Genomic DNA, 23,367 nt, shown 5'->3' on the forward strand with positions numbered 1-23,367 from the left:
TGGGAGATAAGAGTCTCAGGGGAGCCGGGCACTGGTGGCTCACGCCTGTAATCCTAGCTACTCAGGAGGCTGAGATCTGAGAATCGTGGTTCAAAGCCAGCCCGGGCAGGAAAGACCGTGAGACTCCTATCTCCAATAAACCACCAGAAAACCAGAAGTGGTGCTGTAGCTCAAGTGGTAGAGCGCTCGCCTTGAGCTGAAGAGCTGAAGGACAGCGCCCAGGCCCAGAGTTCAAGCCCCACGACCGACAAAAAAAAAAAAAAAGAGTCTCAGGGACTTAACTGCCCTAGGTTGGCTTCCAACCACCATCCACAGATCTCAGCCTCCTGAGTAGCTGGGATGACAGGCCTGAGCCATGGCCGCTTTCTGGAAGGATTATCTTCTCAGGGCTGGGGTATAGTACAGGAACAGAGAGCTTGTCTATCACATGCAAAGTCCTGGGTTCAATTTCCAGCATGGCCAGAAAACATACATGTATGTGTGTATACAGGGATGGACGGAAAGACTGGATGCATGGATGGATGGGAATAGACAGATGGACAAGATAGACAGATGATAGATAGTAGTTATTAGGTAAGTTGACAGATGATAGAACATAGCCTAGCTAGATTGATTGATTAGAAATGTGTACTTGTTTTATATAATAAAAAAAAGACTTCTCAGCAGAGACCTTTCCTGACCACTCTGGTCTATCAGCAGTATTGTGACCCAGCATTCCCCAGGCCCTTGTCCACCATGACACCTGTACTTTGTGAACACCCATGGCCTGCTACTCCTTGGGATGAAACAACCCTGCGGGACAAGAAGGTTGACCTAGCTCCTCAGCAGCAGGAGGGAGCTGCTGGCTGGGAGGGGATGGGAGGAAGGAGGGGGAGGGGGCAGGAAGCTGCCCGTGAGAGTCTCCGGGCTGTGGCTTCCACACCGGCTCCCCCCCCCCCCCCCACTGGATGCCACCAAGTTGGGGCATAGGTTTGAGGTCAAATAGAAATGGTCAAGAACAGATCCAGTGACGCAGCCTGAGGTGGATTCCCTGCCTTCCTTTCAGCTTAAACTGGAGGGGGGTTCCCGGCCTCTAAGGGTCTAAGGCTGTCACAGCTCTGCTCTGTGCCCACCGCACTGAAGCTCTGTGGTTGTCACTAGAACTGCACAGGCCTTCCGGAAAGGTCCCACCAGGGAGCGTCTCTAAATCACCCAACTCGCCCACATCAGCTCCAGCTGCCAAGCGAAACATCAAGTGAGAAGAACGGTGGCAGGAAACCCCGTATCTTTTTTTCCCTCAGGGAATGCAAGGGAAGTTCTCCACAGATGAGTGCCCACACGTGGACAGACGCGGACGTGGACAGACGTGGACAGATGCAGACAGAGGCACCACAGCAAGACCTAAACCATCCCGCCATCCCAGCGAGACCCCTGCTTACATTCCTCAGAAAGAGGAGCAGAGGCCACCCCTGGCTGCCCTGGCATCCTAACTACTCAAGAGGTTGAGGTCTAAGGCCAAAGTTCAAAGCCAGCCCAGGCAGGAAGGGCTGTGAGACTTATCTCCAATGAGCCACCAAAACAAAAGCCAGAAATGGAGCTGTGGCTCAAATAGAGGCGTGCTAGCCTGGAGAGAAAAAGAAGAAGAAGAAAGGAGGACACAGAGAAAGAAGGAAGAAGAGAAAGGAGGAGGAAGAGAAAGGAGGAGGAGGAGGAAGGAAGAGGAAGAAGAGGAGGAGAAGGAAGAAAAGGAGGAGGAGGAGGAGAGAGAGAGAAAAAAAGGAAGAAAGAAAGAGAGAGAGAGAAAGAGAGAAGAAGAAAGAAAGAAAGAAAGAAAGAAAGAAAGAAAGAAAGAAAGAAAGAAAGAGGAGGAGGAGGAAAAGAAAATAAAAAAATCTCAGAGACAGCACCTAGACCTTGAGATCAGGTCCTAGGATTCATACAGAGGGGGGGGGAAGGGAGAGGGAGAGGGAGAGGGGAAAGAGAAAGGAGGGAGGGGAAAGAGAAAGGAGGGAGGGGAAAGGAGGAGAAAGGGAGGGAAGGGAGGAGGGAGGGAGGAAGGGAGGAGGGAGAGAGAGAGGAAGGGAGGGAGTGAGGGAAGGTAGGAAAGAAGGAAGGAAAGGAAGAAGGGAGGGAGGGAGGGAGGGAGGGAGGGAGGGAGGGAAGGAAGGAAGGAAGGAAGGAAGGAAGGAAGGAAGGAAGGAAGGGAGGGACGGAGGGAGGGAGGGAGGGAGGGAGGAAGGGGAGGGGAGGAGAGGGGAGGGGAGGGGAGGGGAGGGGAGGGGAGAGGAGAGACACATTGAACACACTTAACCTAAAAGTTAGAGATAAGATTATGTTCTTGATTTCTTTGCCAGGAGACAGAAAAAGAAAGGAAGAAAGGAAGGAAGCAAGGAAGGAAGGAAGGAAGGAGAGAGAAAGGGAGAAAGAGAGGAGAGAGGGATGGAGGGAGGAAGGGAAAAGAAAAGCTCATTCAGTGGGGTTTCTTAATGCCTTAAAGTATCCCAGAAAAGTTGCTTGTCATAGCTTTCTAACACATAGAGGTCAACCGTACAAGGAATGGAATGCTAGATCCAATCAATATTACATTAATTTCCCTTCTTGTACACCACATTCTCCCCTTCCGGGAAAACCACAGGAAGAGGCTCCGAGCCGTGTGCTCCAAGGGCAACGAATGCACATGGTAGAAAGAAGAAGACACCAAAACAAAACGCAGCAGCGGCCAGAAGGGGCCAGCCCCGAGTCTCACCTCTGGCTCTCGGGCTGCATTTCCTTCCAGCTCTGATACACCCTGGCCAGAGGAGCGCCCGGCCCCCACGGGAGACCCGTGAATGTCCTCCGAGTCTGTTTCCGCCCCTCGGAGATGACTGGCTTCCTCCAGGCTCCAGTCTAATTCCTCCTCCGATTGCTTCAGGGAGCTGCTGCTGCTCTTGGGCAGGATGCCGGCGGTGGACAGGCTGTTGGGCACCGAGGTGTAGGAGGACTGAGGCCCCACGTACGGCCGGCCTTCGGGGGCTAAGGCCTCGGCCTCCAGGAGGTCGGGGACAGACAGGCTGAGGCGGCTGTCCAGGCGATGCCTGGCTCTCAAGTCAAGTGGTCTGCTGGGGTTCTTTTTCTCCTTCTTCTTGCTCAGGTTGAGTAACAGTGGCCTGGTCTTCTGTTTTAAGGAGTCCCAGACGGACGACTTATCCAGATCCATGGAGAAGCAGGGGTCCGCTCCTCCACAGAGGCAGCCTCCAGGGAGAACTTCAGGGACACCTGTGGGCCAGAGCGAGAGTAAATGTCGGTGCGGTAGAAACACACCCAGCGTTCCTTCCCGCAACAGACGTGTAAGAATGAATTCAAACAGATCTGCTCCGGTTAAGGGGAAGACATCAGTTCTTAGATGGTCATCCTAAGCACGACAGGTTAAAAACCTATCCCAGCAGGGTTGGGCCTGGGTAGCTGCCAACGATTCATTGTCTATGCCCTGAAAATAGCTGAGAAACAATAAGCTAGAGATATAGTAACTACATAGGGTGTGAATGCCAGTCACCAGGCCCCAACCATTACAGATTGCAGAGTGCCTAGAAATGTCACATTGTACCCTATAAATGTGCACAATTACTATGTGTCAATTAAAAGTGATAGATAGATAGATAGATAGATAGATAGATAGATAGATAGATAGATAGATGATAGATAGATAGATAGATAGATGATAGATAGATAGATAGATAGATAGATAGATAGATAGATAGATAGATAGACAGACAGACAGACAGACAGACAGACAGACAGACAGATGGATGAACTGGGTCCTGGTGAATTGTGCCTGTCATCCTAGTTACCCAGGAGGTTGAGATCTGAGGATCAGAGTTCAAAGCCAGCCAGGGCAAAAAAGTCTGTGAGACTCTTAACTCCAACGAACCACTGACAAGCCAGAGATGGAGCTGTGGCTCAAGTGGTAGAGCACTGGCCTTGAGCACAAAAGCTCAGGAACAGTGCCCAAGCCCCGAATTCAAGCACCCATTCTGGCACGCGTGTGCATCGTCGCGCACACACACACACAAAGTAAAAATATACTAAACACCCAGACCAACAAAAATGTAGTCCATGCTTTGTAAAACACCACAGTAAGAGCAACAGCTCATTCTGCCCACCCCCTTCCTGACCAACTTCGGCTTTCATTTAACAAATAAAAATAAGTGTTCCTTCTCCAAACTACTAACAGCAGCTAGACAACTTCTTGACAGGAAACCACCTAATGCCAAGGAGCCAAATGGAATTTTCACAGCAAACGTCCTCCACGGCTGACTTGTGGAAATTGGCTAATGGAAAAGCAGCGCATTGTTTGACCTGCGGGCCTCAAGTGTCTGATAGAACCAGGACCACCACACCAGAGCTAGAACCGCAAAGGAGGGAAGAGGCTTTCAGAATGGCACCTGCCTATTGTGTAAGAGAAAGCTCTTTTGAGTCAGTCAGGAACTCTGATTCAAACTGTGCCCTCTCCCCACCCAGAGTTTTTCTTTAGGAGAAACTGAAACTTGATTCATTTTCTCGTATCTAACTATCAAATTCAAATTTGAGAACAGCCCAGGCTTTCCAGGATAATGGTTAACAACATTTTTCTCCATCTGCAATTCAGGCAGAGCGGATAGGCCTAAACTACATAGATTTGGGGAATTTCTCTTTATCCTATGAAGAAAGTAGAGGAAAAATACAGAAGGGAATAAGATGAAAATCTTATAAACATCAACTGTCACTTGCGAATCTTTCCACAGCCAGTCCTCGGTGCATGCTGACCCTCTGAGATTATAAATGTAATTTCCTTCAGCACCCACAGTTCTCTCCTTGTGTTTGAAGACATTAAATCAATGCTTGGACGTCACTCAGCACCACCTCAGTTATTAGACTTCACTGCCCACATCAACTCTCCAGTTTTATGACCGCATCGTTAGCCCGAATCCTGCAAGACCATATCCATTAAGGGGTTTTGCAAACATTGGATAAATGCTAACCAAGTGGTCTTCCATGCTGCTTGAGGGTCTTATCTCTGACCTCCTCATTTTTTCTCTTGCTGGAAATAATTGTGAAAAGCCTTTGAGCTGATATACTGCCCTGGGTTTTCTTTTTCTTTCCCCCATATACATTACTTTGTAATAACTTTCTCTGACCTAGGACATAGGGCCATGTTTACCCATCCTTCCTCTCTCCATTTGCTGCCCTCTCTCCCCTTAACCTCCCCCCACATGCACACCACACATCCTAGATTCTTCGTATCCATTTTTGTTTAACTGTTTTAAGTTTGTTGTTCAACAGAGTTCATCATTGGAATTCTTCCCTACATACTTTAGGTAAGATGTTTATGTATCTATGCATATAACCCTGTATATGTTTACATGTTTATTTATATATCTGTTGTTTACCTGATGCTCAGGTTTACTGGTTCCTTTTTCTCCAGAACCTTTTTCTCCAGAATCTATATAAACATATTTTTAAAGGATATAAACCATACAGGTGTTGGTAATATGCCTCATGAAATAAAAACTCAGAGACAATGTACAAGAGCTGGGAAGGTGACTCTTGGTAGAGTGCTTGCCTTGCATGCATGAGCCCCTGGGTTCGATTGCTCAGCACCACATAAGCCGAAAAAACTGGAAGTGGCGCTGTGGCTTGAGTGGTAGAGCGCTAGCCTTGAGCTGAAGAGCTGAGGGACAGCGCCTAGTACCAGAATTCAGGCCTCACGACCAAAAAAAAAAAACAAAGAACAAGGTCTATGTACATCTCCCTGGCTTTCCCTGCTAGAAGTATCTGAAATGTAATTATTTCATCCCAGTAGTTATTATACCCATGCATTTCTATCCAATATTAAGGCATATGTGGGTATGCATGTATGTAAAGCAATCATTTGAAGCTCTTTTGTTTAGATCTAGCATCTTCTTGTTCTGTCAGTAAAAGACAGCTGATGCAGATTAAGAGACTGTAATGATGTAATTGTAATGATGTTGAGTTGAGGGACTCCATAAAGAGAATGAGACCGCAGGTGTCAGAACTGGTTCCAGCCCAATCAGAGAGAACTGGAGCCATTCACTGGGAAGTCTAGATTTTAACAGGATATCATAAACTCAGTCTTGGCAAGACACAGAGAGAGAGCGAGAGAGACAGAGACAGACAGAGATATGGAGACAGAGAGAGAGGTGATCTGGAGATATTTTGTCACTGAGATGATAACTCAAAGTCTGGGAATGGCAATGACAGGCAAGCAAAATACACATAGAATGAATGTCAAAGAACTCAGACAGTCCATGGCCAGTTCAAGCAGGATAAATGCATGAAGGAAACTCAGAAGACAGAAGAGAGGAGAAAAACACAAGGGTGATGGTGCCTATGACAGACAGAGCCCCGAACAGAGAAACCAAAGAACCCAAGTTTTATAGAGGAAGTGGTCAGCAGCAACACTCAGCTGCACAACACACGAAGATGGAGATACCATGAATTAAGAACCAATACTACAGTTGCGTTTCCTAGACAGGCATTCTGACCATAGGCATCCCACATCCTCTTTTGCTAAGTTAACAAGTTTACAACCGCAAAGGCTTGAGTCAGGACTCCGTTTCCCACTGTCAAGGAGAAGTAAGAATTTTCACTGCATCCGAAAGGAATTACCTGCACAGACCTCCAAATGCTAAGTAACAGTATGCAAACCTTTTGAAACATGCCTTGAGAAATGCCATTATGACAGTGTCGCAGAAATCAACACTGTGGTTATTTCTCTAAATCTGGCACTATTCGTTAGACTGGCATTCACAATTAATGTTAAAATTAAGAATACATTCACAGGACACAGACCTTAATGAATGAAACCAGGCCAATCTGTGTCCAGCAACAGCCCAGTCAGCAACTAAAAACATCTGGCACCCACTGCAAATTGCTAAAACACAAAGGCCAAGAAACATGGAAACACATACACACAGGATGTGCAGATTAAAAGTCATCTTTGAACCATTCTTTTTCAAATGTAGCTCAGTTCACAAACATTGTAAATATCAATGGATATAATACAGCAGCGTATTTAGTGATAACCGTACAATTAGACTACAGGTCTTTAATAGTACTAAAATGCTTTCTGAGACTTCAACATACTTAAGCATTTTTTTTTTTTTTGGTCTGTCATGGGGCTTGAACTCAGGGCTTACTCAAGGCTAGAACTCTACCACTTTGAGCCACAGCACTACTTCCAGTTTTATTTTGGTTTTTTTTTTGGTGGTTAATTGGAGATAAAAGTCTCACAGACTTTCCAGCCCAGGCTGGCTTTGAACCATGATCCTCAGCTCTCAGCCTCCTGAGTAGCTAGGATGAGAGGCGTGACCCACCGGTGCCCAGCCATAATTTATTTTTAATCTTTCCAAGTAAGCTAAATTATCCCGAATAGAAGGGTGTAGTATGGTGATATTTCTGGAACCACATGCTTAAAAGTAATCATCAGAGGAAGAACATAAAACATCAATTTGCTAATTTCCCAAAGCTACTTAAGCACATGTCTAATAGCTATAGACAAACACATACAAGAAATGAACATGTTTTTTCCCCCAAAGTTCTGAAGTACATACAATTTCCTAATCAACCATGTTAGCATTTTTTGTTGTTGCTGTTGTTCTTGTTGCTATGACAAGTATGAAAAGGCATAAACAGTTTCAAGGAGTGAAGATTAACTTTAGCTCTCAACTTCACAGACTTCGGTCTACGGTTGGTTGGATCCATTGCTTTGGGCCCCGGATGAAGCAGAAAGCCATGGTCTTGGAACCATGTGATGAGGAGGCTGCTCACCACATGGCCTCCAGTGAGCAGAAAGTAGGGGAGGTACTGGAGGAAAGCCAGGAACATGGCGTATCTTTGCAGAAATTTCCCCTTGTTACCTATTTCCTCCACCCAGCCCCCACCTCTTCTTTCCCCCCACCTCTCACCAAGACCGCCATGTTAGATATCAAGCAAGTGATCGTGGGTAGAAGAAACAGATGAAGAAGGCAAACAGAGGAGGAACAGTAAAAGATTCAACCCGTCTAAGAGCAAGAATCTGAAAGGCAGTCTCCAAGAGTTCACAAGTCAGCCTTTCATTGGCCACATGTGTTTCAAAATTCAGAAGTTAAGCCGGGCACTGGTGGCTCACGCCTGTCATCCTAGCTAACTCAGGAGGCTGAGATCTGAGGATTGCAGTTCAAAGCCAGCAGGGACAGGAAAGTCTGTGAGATTCCTGTCTCCAATTAACCACCTGAAAACCCGAAGTGACGCTGTGGCTCAAAGGGACAGCTGCCAGGTCCTGAGTTCAAGCCCCAGGGAGAATTTAAGAGTTTAGAATGAAGCATCCTCTTACACAATGCCTCCATCCTCTTGGAGAGCAGCATGCTATACATAGCAAGCCAGCATCAAACACAAGATTCCAACTAAATGAGATACATACCTCATAAACAGCTATCAAAGAAGTCAGATCGGAATTTGCTCACAAAGAAGAAGATAAAATACTTTTCTTTTTTAGAAGGTTTTGAATATTGAATTTGTGGGTCAGAGGTTTCTGGACCAGATGTAACTGCTGCAGAAATAAAACAATAGTGCAAAGAGACAGAGTACCAACCTCCGCTTCCTGACCACCACCAACCCCCCTGACCACCCCCCCACCCCCTCCAGGCACTGTGCTGGACCCCTTACCTCCAAAGGGAGAGGATGAGACTTCAATAGACTCCTGATAGGCCTACTCTCCTCCCAGCCTCCTTAGAGAGAATCTTTTAATGATTTTTTTTTTGGGGGGGTACGGTCATGGGGCCTGAACTCTGGGCCTGGGCGCTGTCCCTCAGCTCTTCAGCTCAAGGCTAGTGCTCTACCACTTGAGCCACAGCGCCACTTCCGGATTTTTTTCTTTTTGCTTATGTGGTGCTGAGGAATCGAACCCAGGGCCTCATGCATGCAAGGCAAGCGCTCTACCACTGAGCCACCTTCCCAGCCCTTAATGATGTTTTTATATTCAGGTCCTGGCTAGGCACGGATGTCTCACACGTGTAATCCTAGCTACTCAGGAGGCTGAGATCTGAGGATCATGATTCAAAGTCAGTCTGGGCAGAAAAGTCCCCATGTGACTCTTCTCTCCTGTTAACCACAGAGAAACCAGAAGTGGAACTGTGGCTCAACATGGTAGAGTGCTCACCTTGAGCACAAGAGGCTCAGGGACAGGGCTCATAAAATAAAAACAAAATAAATCCATGTCCTATAAACCCCATTACCTGTGCTAAACTGGGGGCTGGGGGCTCCCCACAGGAGAAGATCTAGAATAGCCAAAGGGGATGCACGGGAAGAAAATGCTAGAACTTCCCTTCTGACACATTGTAACGTGTCCTCTCCATTTCTATTTTCATCTCTGTTTAATAATATATGTACCCATCAGATCACGTACATAATTTATAAGTACATATGTACACTTATATCGGGTGTGTCCAGAAGGAAGGAAGATCAAAGGAATAGCAGAGAGAATCTTCAGAGGACTTGAACAATTCAACCTTTTAATCTATTGAAAAATGCAAAACAAAAAGAAACAACCAAATAGTACTGAAGTTTAAAAAAAAAGGGGAAAAAAAAACAAGAAGAATGAGTTTCACCCTTTAGGCTATGACTATTTTCAGAACTCTGCCCCTTCTTTCCCCAAGAAGGATCAGGTAACCGGCAAAACACAAACCAGGACACCCGCACCCAAAAATAGACATAATGCTTATTTTAAAAGGAAGGGGAGGGAATAGGAGTGTGATTCAAATAAAGTGTTCAGGAAAGAGTGCTCTCACCTCTGTGGAAGGTTGTTTTGTCTCCGGGGGAAATGCATTAAACATTCATTTGGAGAAGGACCTCACCCGTCTACAGTTTACCCTAACATTTGCAAACTACCTCTTGCTGTGTTGACTCCCCGCTGCCCCCAGCCCCCAGCCCCCAGCCCCTTTGTGAAATTTGATTTTCAAAGTCAGTGCAGTTTGCCTTCCAGCAGACCCAGGCCATCTTGACTTGAGGCGGGGGGGGGGGGGGGGGGGGGGGGGACGGGATATAAAAAGACAGGTGTCTTCTTTTTAAGAGACTACCACTCATCAGAGCAGAAATCCATACTGCACAACATCCAATCAGCCCATTCTCTATCAAGTGAGAATGGAAAGCCCGAGTTAGCCAAAGCCTTCATTGAGCTGTGGCATTTTGATAAGCAATGAGGACACTCATGAAATTGGAGCATAATGCAAGGCCCACATGAAGAAAAAGGAACATATACATACATATAAATATATGTATGTATGTGTGTGTATATATATATATATATATATATATACGCACACACATACATACACACACATTAACTGTGGTATTTTCAAAAGTACAGAACAACTTTTCTTTGTAATGTTAACAGGTCATTGTTAAACTATTACAGATTCCAAATGTAAGAGGTAAGGTGGAATTCCATTTACTCTAGCATACACTCTAGAAAGTTCTTCCTTCTAAACAGATTTCATGTTCAACATTCCCTAGGTATTCACTCCTGTAATCCTGGCTAGTCAGAAGGCTGAGACTCCAGGATCTCCATTTAAAGCCAGCCCAGGCAGAAAAGTCTGCAAGATTCTACCACCAATGAGCCAGCGAAAAAAGAAAAAAAAATGCTGGACTGGAGACATGACTCAAGTGGTACAACGCTAGCCAAGCAAGTAAGCCAAGCATGTTCAAACTCGGGGAGTTAGGGGGAGAAGGGTTTCAAACCTTACTACAGTCCAAAAAAAAAGAAAAAGAAGAAGAAGAAAAGTTCCTTCTCCCAGACTGACACTCAGAGAAGAGAGACCAATGGCAAAGAAGGCCCGCCCCCTGACGTGCAGGTGACATCCTAACAGCCCTGCAAGCTAGGCAACACCATATAACATCGGCACATATTTACTCAGACTCTCATTGCTCGGTGAGAGTGGCCCCATTGTGTAGACAGCTAGCTTAAGGACAAAGCTAAGCAATCAGCAATAAAAGTTAAATTTACTGAGACAAGAAAGGTGTGTAGGGTGTGAAATAAGACAGAGTTTTTCCCCCGAACTGGGTGTATTGGCAGAATGACAAAGTGGTATAACAATATAAAAGTCTCTCCAGGAGACAGTTTAGAAAATAAAAGCTATCTTGGGCTGGGAAGGTGGCTCAGTGGTAGAGTGCTTGCCTTGCATGCATGAGGCCCTGGGTTTGATTCCTCAGCACCACATAAGCAGAAAGAGCTGGAAGTGGCGCTGTGGCTCAAGTGGTAGAGGGCTAGCCTTGAGCTGAAGAGCTGAGGGACAGCGCCCAGGCCCAGAGTTCAGGCCCCACACCAACAAAGAAAAAGATAAAAGAAAAGCCATTTCTAACTAAAAAAAAAAAAAACTTTTCGTACAGTAAGATGGTCAAGGAAGGCATCAAGCTCAGCAGAGAACATTTCCCTAAGATCATCCATAGTTGTCGAAGAATGTGAGAGCCTGCCATTGTTCCAGTGCCTTCTTTAAGAGACAGTCTTCTATCAACTTCTGACTCCACTACATTCCCCCTGCATGTTAACATCCACCACCAGCCAACACCATCACCCACAGCACCCAGCACTACCCGGACTCCAGCTTCCCCCAGCCCCTCCTCAAAGCCAACCGTGCGACCCTCCCCTTCCTCTGTGACCTTTCACCAAACAGCCAGAAATCCCTTCCCTAGACAAGAGCAGGAAAGGGAATTGGAGATTTTCATCTAAATGGAATTTATCTTTACTTAAGAAGTACAAATAAAATGATCTTAATCCCTTTTTGTTGGTTTGTTTTTAGTCTGTACAGGGGTGGGTCGTGGGGCCTAGAGCTCACGAGGCTTTTCCCACCCTAGGCTGGGGCTTTCTCCCTTGAGCCACGCCTCCATTTCTGGTTCACTAGAGACCTTTATTTTTCCTCTCAGGCTGGCTTGGACCCAGACCTGGAGATCTCAGCCTCCTGAGTAGCTGGGATTACAGGTGTGAGCCACCACCTCCTGGGTTATTTTTAGTATTTAAATACATCCCATGGCTATGTGGCCATTATGTCCAAATAGCTACTGAGGGCAAAGGCCTCTATGGTACAGGAAAGTCTTCTCTCTGGATTTCATAATAGAAATTATATCAAGCCCTCCAACTTCTTCCTGCTAAGATCTCCAGAACACCAGGCTGATCAAGTCTGAGACTTAGAAAACTTCCCTTAAAGATATGCTTAAAATCAGCCAGAGCACTGGCACTGGTGGTTAACGCCTCTAATCTTAGTTACTCATGAGACTGAGATCTCAGGATTAAGGTTCAAAGGCAGCCCCCAGCAGGAAAGTCCATGAGACTCTTATTTAAAAGCCCAATGTGGAGATGTGTCCTAAATAGTAGATTGCTAACCCTGAGCAAAAAAAGCTCAGGGACAGTACCCAGGCCCTGAGTTCAAGCCTAGGACCAGAACCAAAAAAAAAGAAAAAAGATATGCTAGAGTCATTTCTGCCCTAACTAGGCTGATCTTTCCACAAGGAAAATTAATGTGTAGGCATAAAATCAATTAGTAACATTAACTGTGTGATTGAATCTACCAATATTTATAAAAGAGGGAGATGGCCAGGAGCTGATGGCTATAATCTATCTATAATATCTATAATCTATCTATCTATCTATAATCCTAACTACTCAGAGGGCTGAGATCTGAGGACCAAGGTTCAAAGGCAGCATAGTCAGGAAAGTTCTTGCGACTCTTATCTCCAGCTAACTAGCAAAAAGCCAGAAGTAGACGTGGGATTCAAGCAGTAGAGTGATAGCTTTGAATGAAAAATCTAAGAGATAACACCCAGGACTTGAGTTCAAGTCTTGGTACTGGCATGCATGTAGACACAATGTGCCTGGCACACACACATACACACACACACACACACACATGCACACGCGCACACACACACGCACACACGCACATACGCACACACACATACGAGGAACATTGCATGATCTACCAATAGAAAACTTCTAAAAATTTCTGATTTTTATCATTCCTGCCTTTGCTAAGAGCCCAGTGTCACATTTATTGACTTATTTCCCCAAATATAGTTCACCGTTTTTTATGAGTGCTGATGAAATACATCTAAAGACTTCAAGGTTCAGAATGATATAATAACAATGTTTCCATTACTAGCAAAATGAAAATTCAAAAATTTCCTCTTGTAAGTTCATTCTTTTCTAAATAAATGGTCATTAATCATTTAAGGCTGTCAGTGGCAAATTAACAATTATTCTCATGGGGAAAAGTACACAGTTTAAAATCATTTATTCATATATGTCCACAACTATCAGAAGATTAAATCTGTGCTTTCTTCACCTTCATATGGCTGAGTTGTGTTGAGCTCGATTTTAGCCATGTATGAAATAATTACCTACCTCCAGAAAATTAATGTTGGATACATTTGCAAAATTTCCAAATGAGTACATAATTTAGAGATGATAAATAATCTCTTGTGACCACAGGCAAGTACCATAGCCCTGAGTTTCCCAAGTCCTCATCAACATAATAAAGCTGGCTAAAATTACCCTGATTACACAAAGTCTTCTCTTCAAGGTTTTCTAAAACACGTATTAGTGACTCTTTCCTACACTGGTGTGAAACATAGTTTACAGAAAAATATAGTTCTAAGCCTGTCAGAGATTCGAATTAAAGGGATATTTGCCAAAAAAAAAAAAAATCATGTGACATTCTGAATGAAAATACACACAGGGCCTACTGAGCACCTGAGACCATAGCTAGCCCTCATTAGGAGCATTATAATGGCATTATGTGTTCCACAGGATCATAGCAGCTCTCAAATGAAAAGGTAAAGAAGCCCGTTATCAATATTACAAAGCCATCCACCTCCTAAAATGGTCTCTATCGATCTTTCCTCACCTCGGTTTCCATCAATAATTCGTGTCAGCTCGGGGAAGAGGCCCTGGCATCTCAGAGCAGAAACTGATAATTCCCCAAGGAACTTTCCCGATTGTCATCCTTTTCATCCCATAAATTTGCCAGTCAATCTTCTACAGGCCCAGCGAAGAAGTGGTTTGGGAACTAGTCAGAAACACCCGAACAAACCTTTCTCAGTGAACTAAAAATGCTGTGAATATGAAACAATCATCTGGGTCTATTCAGGTAAGCGCCTAAGTTTACTGCCTACCCAGGATTCACGAAGTCTTTCTTGAGAAGAAAAAGAATTCATGAAGGACCTGGGGCTTGTCAAGGCCCTTGGTCTACATCACTACTCTACCTTCACAACACCTGAGCTAAGCATTCTCCTCTCCCTTCTCCCCGTGAGAAGATTGAGTTGGAGAGACATTGAAGTCCTCCAGATGGCAGACATGATTTTTATCTGAATCCCAAATTAACACTCTCCCCAGATTCTAGCTGGTGATGACTTCCTAGATGGACGTTTCTCCCGTGGTCTTGCCCGGGGCCTACCTCAGTAGACAGGGCTTTTGGAAAACTGGAGAACTAAGAGAGAGAAGAAAAAAAGAAGAAGAAAACCTGGAAACTTTTGTCTGCTTGAAGCATCTCAATCACCAGAGCAGTACAAGGTCCCCTGACTTCAGAGAAGTTGATAAAAATCAGACAGTAAGTGCCAAAGACTTTTTCAAAATGTTAAATAAATTCCAAGTGTTTTTTTTCCTTTTACTACCCCCATATGGTTTGTGGCTTTTTTTTAAATGGCATTTTAAAGACTACAAAATAGGCCTATCATCTCCCCCATCCAATGAACCCCGGTGCCATTTTTAAAGGGATGTGTGAGAAATGATTATTACTATACACTGTGGCTCAGTCTGGACTAGACTGGCTCCATAAAGAGAGCTAATAAGTCTCTCAGTGTTCATTTCTCCAAGCAAAAAAATCTATTCTTATATCAGCCCACAGTATAAATATATGCATTCACAGGAAAGGGAGGCCGCATTGGACTCTTTTTCGGGCTCCACTTTCTCATATGACTGAAAGAGCAACAATAAAGCCAAGTGCTTGTTTAGCACTAAGTCAGAACTCACTAACAACCAAAAGGCACTTGGCAAGTCAGAGCCTAGCTTTGTGGCCGACCAAATTCAGTTTGTCACTACCAACCACAGAAACTACACAATTTCACAAACAATGCATCCAGAATGCTTTAACCAAGTTGGTACTCATAGCTTAACCAGAAACAGTTATTAATCGCCACGCATCCTAAATGACTTGGCTTCCTGCTGGAATGAAATAAATAAAACTGACAAGCCAAGTATCCCTGGCTCACGCCCTTCATCCCAACCACTCGGGAGACAGAGGTCTGAGGATAGAGGTTTGAAGCCAGCCCAGGCAGGAAAGTCCAGGAGGCTCTTATCTCCAATTAGCCAGCAAAAAAATAATAATAATAATAATAAGCTAAGGGACAGTGCCCTGGTCCTGAGTGCAAGTTCCAGTACTGGCACAAAATAAATAAATGAATAAATAACACTGATGACAATGTTTCTCAAAGACCCATGGTAAGGTGCATGGGACCCAAAGGCCAGAAGAAGCTGGAAGCCTCAGTTATCTCCTCTTAAACTAACCCTGCCTTCAACTTCAGCATCTGCTGACGTGTTCCTGGAGAAATCCCAGATCCGCCATCTGTGGAAGCTCAGGAAGACTCCCCAGAGATGTCTTTGAAGCTCTCCTGAGGCTAGGAGCGGCTTCAGGGACTCCACAAACTAGAACACCAGCCGCACCGGATTCCGTGTGTCTGGATAGACAGCGGGTGGTGGATACACACAAATGCTTAATGGACCCATCAAGGACGACAAACAAACAAACAAACAATAAATAAAACACACCCAGATCTAATCAATAACACCATAAGAATTTTCTCTGGATTTTAAAAGGTCAACACCTGTTTAGGTTCAGAAGCTTCCATGGCTTAATGACATAAATCACAGTGAGCTTGTCCTCACGTGAACGCTGGAGGATGGATGGTATTAAATGCAAGCTGACTGCCCACTTCCTCCACTAGGCCCCTGTGCTTCACGCACTCACCTCCAACTAACAGTGAGCTGTTTGAAAGTGGTAGGAGAAAAAGAAGAGGGGGGGAATAGAGAGGCAGACACAAATAGATATAAATAAGACATGATGAGATATACAGTTATATTCACACACACATATATACACATACATATATACATAGATCATATATATGTGAGATAATATGTGTATAAATGGATCAATGATTCCAGGCCACCAGTCCATCTCTATGTGACAGTAAGCAGGATCCCAAAGTCCAGGGCTCTATCTTTGTGGTATTTTAGTATTTTCTCTAGGTTCGCTTCTACATTGAGCCTGGGAGCATTTACAAACCTAGCAGGCAGAAGGAGGGTACAGCATGGCTTGGCCTGAGTCTTTGAGACCCCCAAGTCTTGTGGGACTTGTGCAAGACAGGAGAATGAATGGAACATAAACGACTTGAAGTAGAATAAGTGGGGGAGGTAAAGCAGGTATAGTCTGGCCTGCCAACCTACTGGGTGACTTCACGCCATTCATTTCCTGGTTTCTCTGACATCGGGTGTGGCCCTGGGTAAGATGGGATGACGGCTATCTGGTGAAGCTGCCAGGACTGGAATGACTAACAAGATGCTACGAGGCTTCAACAACAGGGGCGCATCGCACAGCAGCTTAATCTGTGTGACCTGCACCCTAAAGAAAGCAAGTGACTTCTTTCACTAAATGAAAGAGGAAAAGAATCTATTTTTTAAAAGGGGGGTGGATGGGAAGCTGGGCACTGGCGGCTCCTACCTGCAATCCTAGCCACTCAGGAGGCTGAGATCTGAGGACTGCAGTTCAAAACCAGCCCAGGCAGGAAAATCCATGAGACTCTATCTCCAGTTAACCACCAGAAAAACTAGAAGTGGCGCTGTGGCTCAAAATGGTAGAGCAACGGTCTTGAGCAAAAGAGCTTAGGGAGACAGTGCCCAGGCACTGAGTTCAAGCACCCATAACTGACAAAAAAAGAAATAGTGACTTAGATTAAAACTAATCCGTGAGTGATACAGTGCCCTGCATTTGTGTCCTGTTGATTGACACAAGCTAGACGTTAAAGATGGCCCACAACCACCTGCTGAAATGGGTTTTGTTGGTTTTTTTCACATAAGAAGTTGCTGCTGAAGACAATTCTCCACCTGTGTGTTCTCTGCCCTGCTGTGTCTCATTAAATACTTACTAAAACTTGCTGAGGCCCTTCTTTCTTATTCCTCCTTAAAGCCCCGTGTCCCTCTGCCAGCAGACCTAGGACTGACGGGAATGAAAGGAACGTCAGAGAAATGTGACATGTTCAGACCGGCCCAAAAGTCTGAAGACAACACCTGCCCAAGGAGTCCTCTGACAGAACTGCAAGCCAGCCCTCCGGCAGGTGAAAAGGAAGTCCCCGAGAGGCAGACGCAAGGGAAGACAAGGAAGAAAGCAGACGTTACTTACATGGGAAAGCACAGGCCGGAGAGGAGGAGCTAGGTAGTTCCGGAGTTTGCTCGACCAACAAAGTAAGAACCGTTCACAAAAATCATGTGAGCCCGTATGGTTACAGGGAGAGACAGCGCCATGCTCCACAATCCTGCCAGGCATTCGCTCCTGAAGGAATGCAACGTTCTTTCTAACCCAGGAAACTGGCCTTCGAGCACATCTTGTGAAAATGAACTTCAGGCAATGGAACTAAGAGATGGTTTTTGTTTTGTTTTCCCTTTCCATCCCAGGGTGTTTATCTGTCTTTGAGAGTCAAGGGGGGACACCCAGAAATGGAGGGACAACAGGATACAGCCGTGGTGCTCACTAGACACTGTGTTGAAAAAGAGCTGTACGACTAGTGGGCGGGGACAGGATGGAAAGACTGGCAGAGAGCAAGGGGAGGGTGACATTGCCTGAAAAGAAATGCACTCTTGACCTGACCCGTGTCACTGTGACCCCTGTGCATCACCTGTATAATAACAATTTTTAGAATATTTTGAATTAAAAACAAAAAAGAGGTAGGGCCTAGTTGGAGAAAGTAGAGCAATAGGGGTATGCCTTTAAGGGATACATCTTGTCCCTGGCCCCTCCCTTTCCTGTTTGGCTTCTCTAACTTCCTGGCTACTGTGAGGAAGCTTTCTCTGGCCACATCCTTCAAGCTAACATTCTCTACCTTGACACAGACTTGACAACAATGGAGTCACTGACTGAATCCTCTGTAATTGTGAGCAAAAATAAAACTTTCCTCCTCAAAATGACAGATAGACCAAGGAAGGAAGGAAGAAAGGAAAGGAGGGAGGAAGGAAGGAAGGAAGGAAAGGAGGGAGGGAGGGAGGGAGGAAGAAAGGAGAGAGGAAGGAAAGAAAGAAGGAAGGAAGGAAGGAAGGAAGGAAGGAAGGAAGGAAGGAAGGAAGGAAGGAAGGGGGGGCGGGCTGGGGTGCACACACTTCTAACGAGCAAGACCCGGGTTTGTAGGCACTGCAGTCTGGATGGGCACTGTAGGAACACTAACCGGGGCCCATCATCAACACCAACGAGGAGAGCAGGTAGACCTGAATACCAGGGGCTTTCCAGGGCCCTCTCCCCACCCCGCATGCCCTTCCCAGGACCCCCCTTCCAAATCTAGGAGCCCCCAAGACACCTCTGTGCATGCTTGTAAGCCATGAAAGCAACTCCAAGAGACAAAGAGCTCTGAGCAAGTAGAACCTGGCCTTCCTCCATACTCCAAACACAGAATACCTTCAATGAGGACTGACAAAGTCAGGAGACCCAAGGACCAAAGCCCACCTTAAGGAACCAACCAGTATCACTGGTAGGTCTCACAGATCCTATCTGAGCCCTTCATTGGATGCCTTCCAGGCTCCCTGGACAGACAAGGAACAGCCACCACTCCACCAACCACCTCGTCCGTCTTTCCAAGTTCTAGGCTCCTCATGGGCAAACTACCAGCAGATACCAACTTTCCTTAGAGCAAAAGCCAGGGAGAAAACAGGAAGTCTTGCTATGTAAATATGGGTGGTAAATTACCCAATAAGATTTCAGAATCTCCTTGTTTTAAATAAATACTCGCTGGAATGCCAAGTTTTGTATTAATCCCCAAATTCTTTGCCTTCCGGAATTCACAAAACCTTCTCATCCATACATTCATATACCCATACCCACTTGGCTTTGACCTTTGGAGTTTTTTTTTTCTGACCTGTGTGTTGTTTTTATTTCTAGAAATGTCTTCAATGTATCATGCATGGTCACTCTACTTCCCTTAGACCATTTGAACCAAGTCAAGCCCACGTGTAGAAGCACCTCCTCCAGAGGCTCTTTTAGATGCTTGTAAAATGGTGATAAAGGGTTGATGACATCTTACCGGGGTCACTGCCAAATGAAGAGGGAGAGGGGAAAATAATCATGTCAAGCATGATTCAGGAAAAACATCTTAATCCTTTCTACACAAGTACAAGTCCTTAACAGTTAACTTAGGACATGAGAGAAAAGCTTTCTGGTTTTGTGTGCAGTTACTAGGAAAGGGGTTTTTCGTGTGTGTGTGTGTGTGTGTGTGTGTGTGTGTGTGTGTAAGGAAGCTACTCATTCTCCATGATAAGAACTATCATTTTAAAATTCTAAGTGCTAGGAACTCTTATTCCATAGCTTATCATCATTTGGATGGGGGAATCTAATTTGCATGTGCTTTTAAGAAATTGTTCGTTGAGTGGTTAGGGAATCATTTATTCAAAAGTCACATTAGTCGCTCTAGGATTGTTGCCAATTCTGCCCCCCTGGCCTTTGCCTCTCTTGAAACAGATTTAAAGGAAAAGCAGATGTCATCTTTCCAAGTTAGGTAGATTTCTGTAAGACTATGGACGAATACACTAACACAGTCCTTTCTAAGTAACAATCATGGTCTCTTTTCACTCACAGCTATGGGAAGAAGTCAAAGCAGAATATGAGAAAGCACACGAATAATACAAACACTAGCTCTTCCTGAACACACACACACACACACAACTTCCTATAAAGGTATATAAAGTTTTCTTCATTGGTTCCACTTGGATACAGTAGGCCCTTAAAATAGGTTAAGGTACATTATAGGCCTTTAATTAAAAACAGCTGTTCATCTGCTTTTCCAGCTAGGTTTCAGTTTTACCACCTAAGTTTAATTTTTTAAAAAAAAGTACGCATTATTCATGACAGACTTCTTGAACCCCTGCAAGTAGATTCTATGAATATAAAATTGAGTTCTAGTTTCTAGTCATTTTGTCCAACTCAATGATCCGTCATTGACTAGCAACTACCAGATTGCTTTCTGCCTCCGTTTCTCATCTAAACAGATGAGTACTATCTACTGTGTTTATTCTACACCCCAAGACAAGATGCCGAGCACAGAAGTTGACTTGATTTGGGCTTTTTGTTATTTTTTCTTTAAGGGAAAAGGGGACTAAAACCCAGGCCAGTGTCAAGTTAAGCAAACTAACCACTAAGCTTACTCTCCCAGTCCGTTAATGGGTTTAAGCACCTTTCTCCCCCCACCCCCTTTGTGAAAAATAACAGGTTTCACTGAGACATTTTCCTGAGGGTATAGAAATCTACTTTGATCATCCATAGCAGATTCTGAAGAACTTTGATCTTAAGGATGGCTTTTGATTTTTCCTGTCGCTGTGGATAAGCAGGCTGGCGAATGACCGCTGTGCAAATGGCATTTTCTGTGCCTTTAAGAGACTTGGGTCGGGTGAGTAAATAGACTCCGGAGTCTCTTCTAAGCACCCACCTGCAGGGAAGACGTGGCTAGCCTCTCTTACCAACACCTGTGCGCTCCACAGTGCTCGCTTCTGCTCTTAACAGGTGTGCAACCAGAATCGGTTTCCCTGAACTACTGTAGCTGACCACAGGGTCCGGGGAAGACCCCTTGGGCACCTGTAAGTGTGCCACCTGCCAGAGCAAAGCCAGTTCAATCAACATCCTGCAGGCCCCGGGGTCGTCCAGACCTCCCACAGCTCTGGCACCAGAGAACCCCCCCCCCTTCCACACACACACCCCTTTCATGGGACCACGCTTGCTCGAAGGCTCTCTCTGCTGTTCGGTAACTGAGCAAATGTCAGCGCCCCGGGGGAAGGGGATCTGAAACTCTGCCACCCTGTCCCGGGGGCACGCATGGGATCCGGCCCAGGTGCGCAGGTGCCCAGGTGCGGGAACCCGGCTCTCCGCGGGAAGAAGCCGGCCCTGGGGCAAGCCTGGGCCGTCAGCCTTCCAAACCCAGAGCTAACCCGAGCCCTCCCGGCCTCCGCTCTCCGCGCAACTCGGTCCAGCCGGCTCCGAGGGGGGTGTCAGCCGCTCCGATCCCCGCACCCCCACATCCTGGACCCTCAACCCCACCGCACCCCCTCCACCCAAACCCCATCCCACCAGGCAGAACGCCCGGCGCCGGGGCGCGCGGCCAGGTGAGCCGGGCGCACCGCCCTCACCTGTCCCCGGCTGCCGCGCGCCGGTGGCCGGCGGGCGCGGGGGGCGCGCGGGGCACGCGGGCCGGACGTGCTGCCGCTGCGGTGGCCGCCGCTCGGGATGGCCAGGACATCGCCAGGGCGGCCGGACTTCCCCGGCTACCCCGCAAGGTGGCTCCCACTTGGGGGCCCCGCCTTAAAGAAGGGGCGGGGAGGAGGCGGAGGCGAGCGCGTCACCGCCCGCGGAGCCGCCTCCCCACCGAGCCCGGCGCGCACCGGGAGCCGGAGCCGGCGGGGCTGGGCGGCCGAGGGGGGCGCGGGGCCGGGGGAGGAGGGGGCCAAAATACACACACACACTCACACCAAGTAACCCAACAGGGGTGCGTGTGACTGCCAGGTGTGCGCCTTCCTCTACCCGCCTCCCCGGATGCGCACTCCGAGGCCATCGCGTCCGTCCATCCACTGGATCCCTAAAAGATCAGTCGGCAGAGAACCCGGGCAGAGACACCCCAGCTAGTCGGCCGGTCCAAGCTGCACCGATAGACAGACAGACAGACACCATCACTGAGCCTTGGCTCTGGCTCTCTACAGGAGAGACTGACATGGGTGCCCACCAAGCTGCCCCAAGAGCTCACTTAGGAAAAGACAGACAGGCAGACAGACAGACAGACACAGGTTGCAGTCACCGCCATGCTGTGGTTCTGACTGACTTACCCTGGCGCTGTCTTTTTCTTTCCTGCTCTTTTCTTGCTGCTGTGAGCCTCACCACAGTTTGCTGCGTCTCCCCGACGGCTCACCGGCTTTCCGGTCTCTTCCCGGGCCCAGGGTGTGCTGTGCTGGGCCCCTTCGTTCAGGTTAGGGATCAATAGGGTAAGATCCTGGCCTTGGGGAAAGCCAGGGCCTCACTCGGGTTGAAATTAGATTCAAGAGAGTCATGTGTGTGGGGTTTTGCTCTCTTTTGTTGTTGTTGTTTTTCTTATTTACAAGAGCTAAATCAGAGGTGAGACAGAACAGATATTTTATAGGCCGGTCTGGGAAACGGAGGTCTATAAACCCAGAGGGGTTTAGTGAGTATAATTGCACAAATAAAATCCTAGTTGAGCAACTAATTATGCAAATGCAACAGCTCACCTAACCACTGAATTTCAGCTTTCCCTGGTAACTAGGTGAGATTTAAATAGGATGCTAGCCTTGAGCCAAAAAAACCAAAAATGCTCAGGAACAGCTCCCAGGCCCTGACTTCAAGGCCCAATACTGGCACAAACCAACAACAGCAACAGAAAAAAAGATGCAAAAGAGTCTTCAAAATCCCCCTTATAACACTAGCTACCGCTTGCCTAAGGTACCTGAGAATCAGTTTCCCTGCTTGCCGCCCCCCTCCCCTCACACGTTGATTCTATTTAACTTTCAGGATCTGCAGAACCATTGATCATCTTTCTGACCAAAGATGAAGAAACAGCCTCCAAGCCATGAAATCAGCTGCACGAAGGTATAGGTATCACAAGGTCACGGGAATCCAGGCCAGGTGAGGCTCAGACCAGCACATGGGGGGGGGGGGGGGGCATTTCCAGTGGGCTGAGGTTCAGCATTCCCCGTAGAGAGCAGAAGTAGCCAGGGAAAAAGAAAGAAGAGAAAGAGCAGTTGGTAAAATTAGCCAGAAATGACTTAAAATAGGAAGTGAACCCACACACAAAGCTGCTCCCATCTCCCCCTCCCCCCCCCCCCTTCTTGGCCTCTAAGTCTTGCCCCAGCGAGGTTCCTGTTCTGTGGTTTGGGCAGCTCAACCACAAGCAGAAAAACCAGTGTTTCGAAATCATTAGACGCGGCCGGAATGGCATGCCGGGAAGTGAGGTACTTAAAGATACAGGTAAGTCACGTGATTACCTTTGCCCTCTAGGCTGCACGGCCTCCTAGATTGAATTGGTGGTGGGGTGACTTCTCTTTCATCATCCAGACACATTACGTACTTACCTCCC

At 46.5% G+C, this 23,367-nt stretch overlaps 1 protein-coding gene across 2 annotated transcripts in view; it reads right to left on the reverse strand.

Annotated features, from left to right (window-relative positions):
- Mctp2 (multiple C2 and transmembrane domain containing 2) overlaps positions 1–21,524 on the reverse strand; it is a 133,285-nt gene extending 111,761 nt beyond the window's left edge. Inside the window, exons 1-2 of one of the 2 annotated variants that reach the window (XM_070043178.1) lie at positions 21,416–21,524; positions 2,726–3,234 (exon numbers count right to left, since the gene is read on the reverse strand). In XM_070043178.1, coding sequence (XP_069899279.1) covers positions 2,726–3,175 — 450 coding nt within the window. In that variant the 5' untranslated portion in view covers positions 3,176–3,234; positions 21,416–21,524. The remainder of the gene's footprint in view (positions 1–2,725; positions 3,235–21,415) is intronic. The other variant, XM_070043177.1, reaches the window with a different exon arrangement.
- Positions 21,525–23,367: the final 1,843 nt, after the last annotated feature.

The sequence above is a fragment of the Dipodomys merriami genome, unplaced genomic scaffold (assembly GCF_024711535.1).
Source record: "Dipodomys merriami isolate MVZ:Mamm:240054 unplaced genomic scaffold, mDipMer1.0.p SCAF_33, whole genome shotgun sequence".
Taxonomy (NCBI): domain Eukaryota; kingdom Metazoa; phylum Chordata; class Mammalia; order Rodentia; family Heteromyidae; genus Dipodomys; species Dipodomys merriami.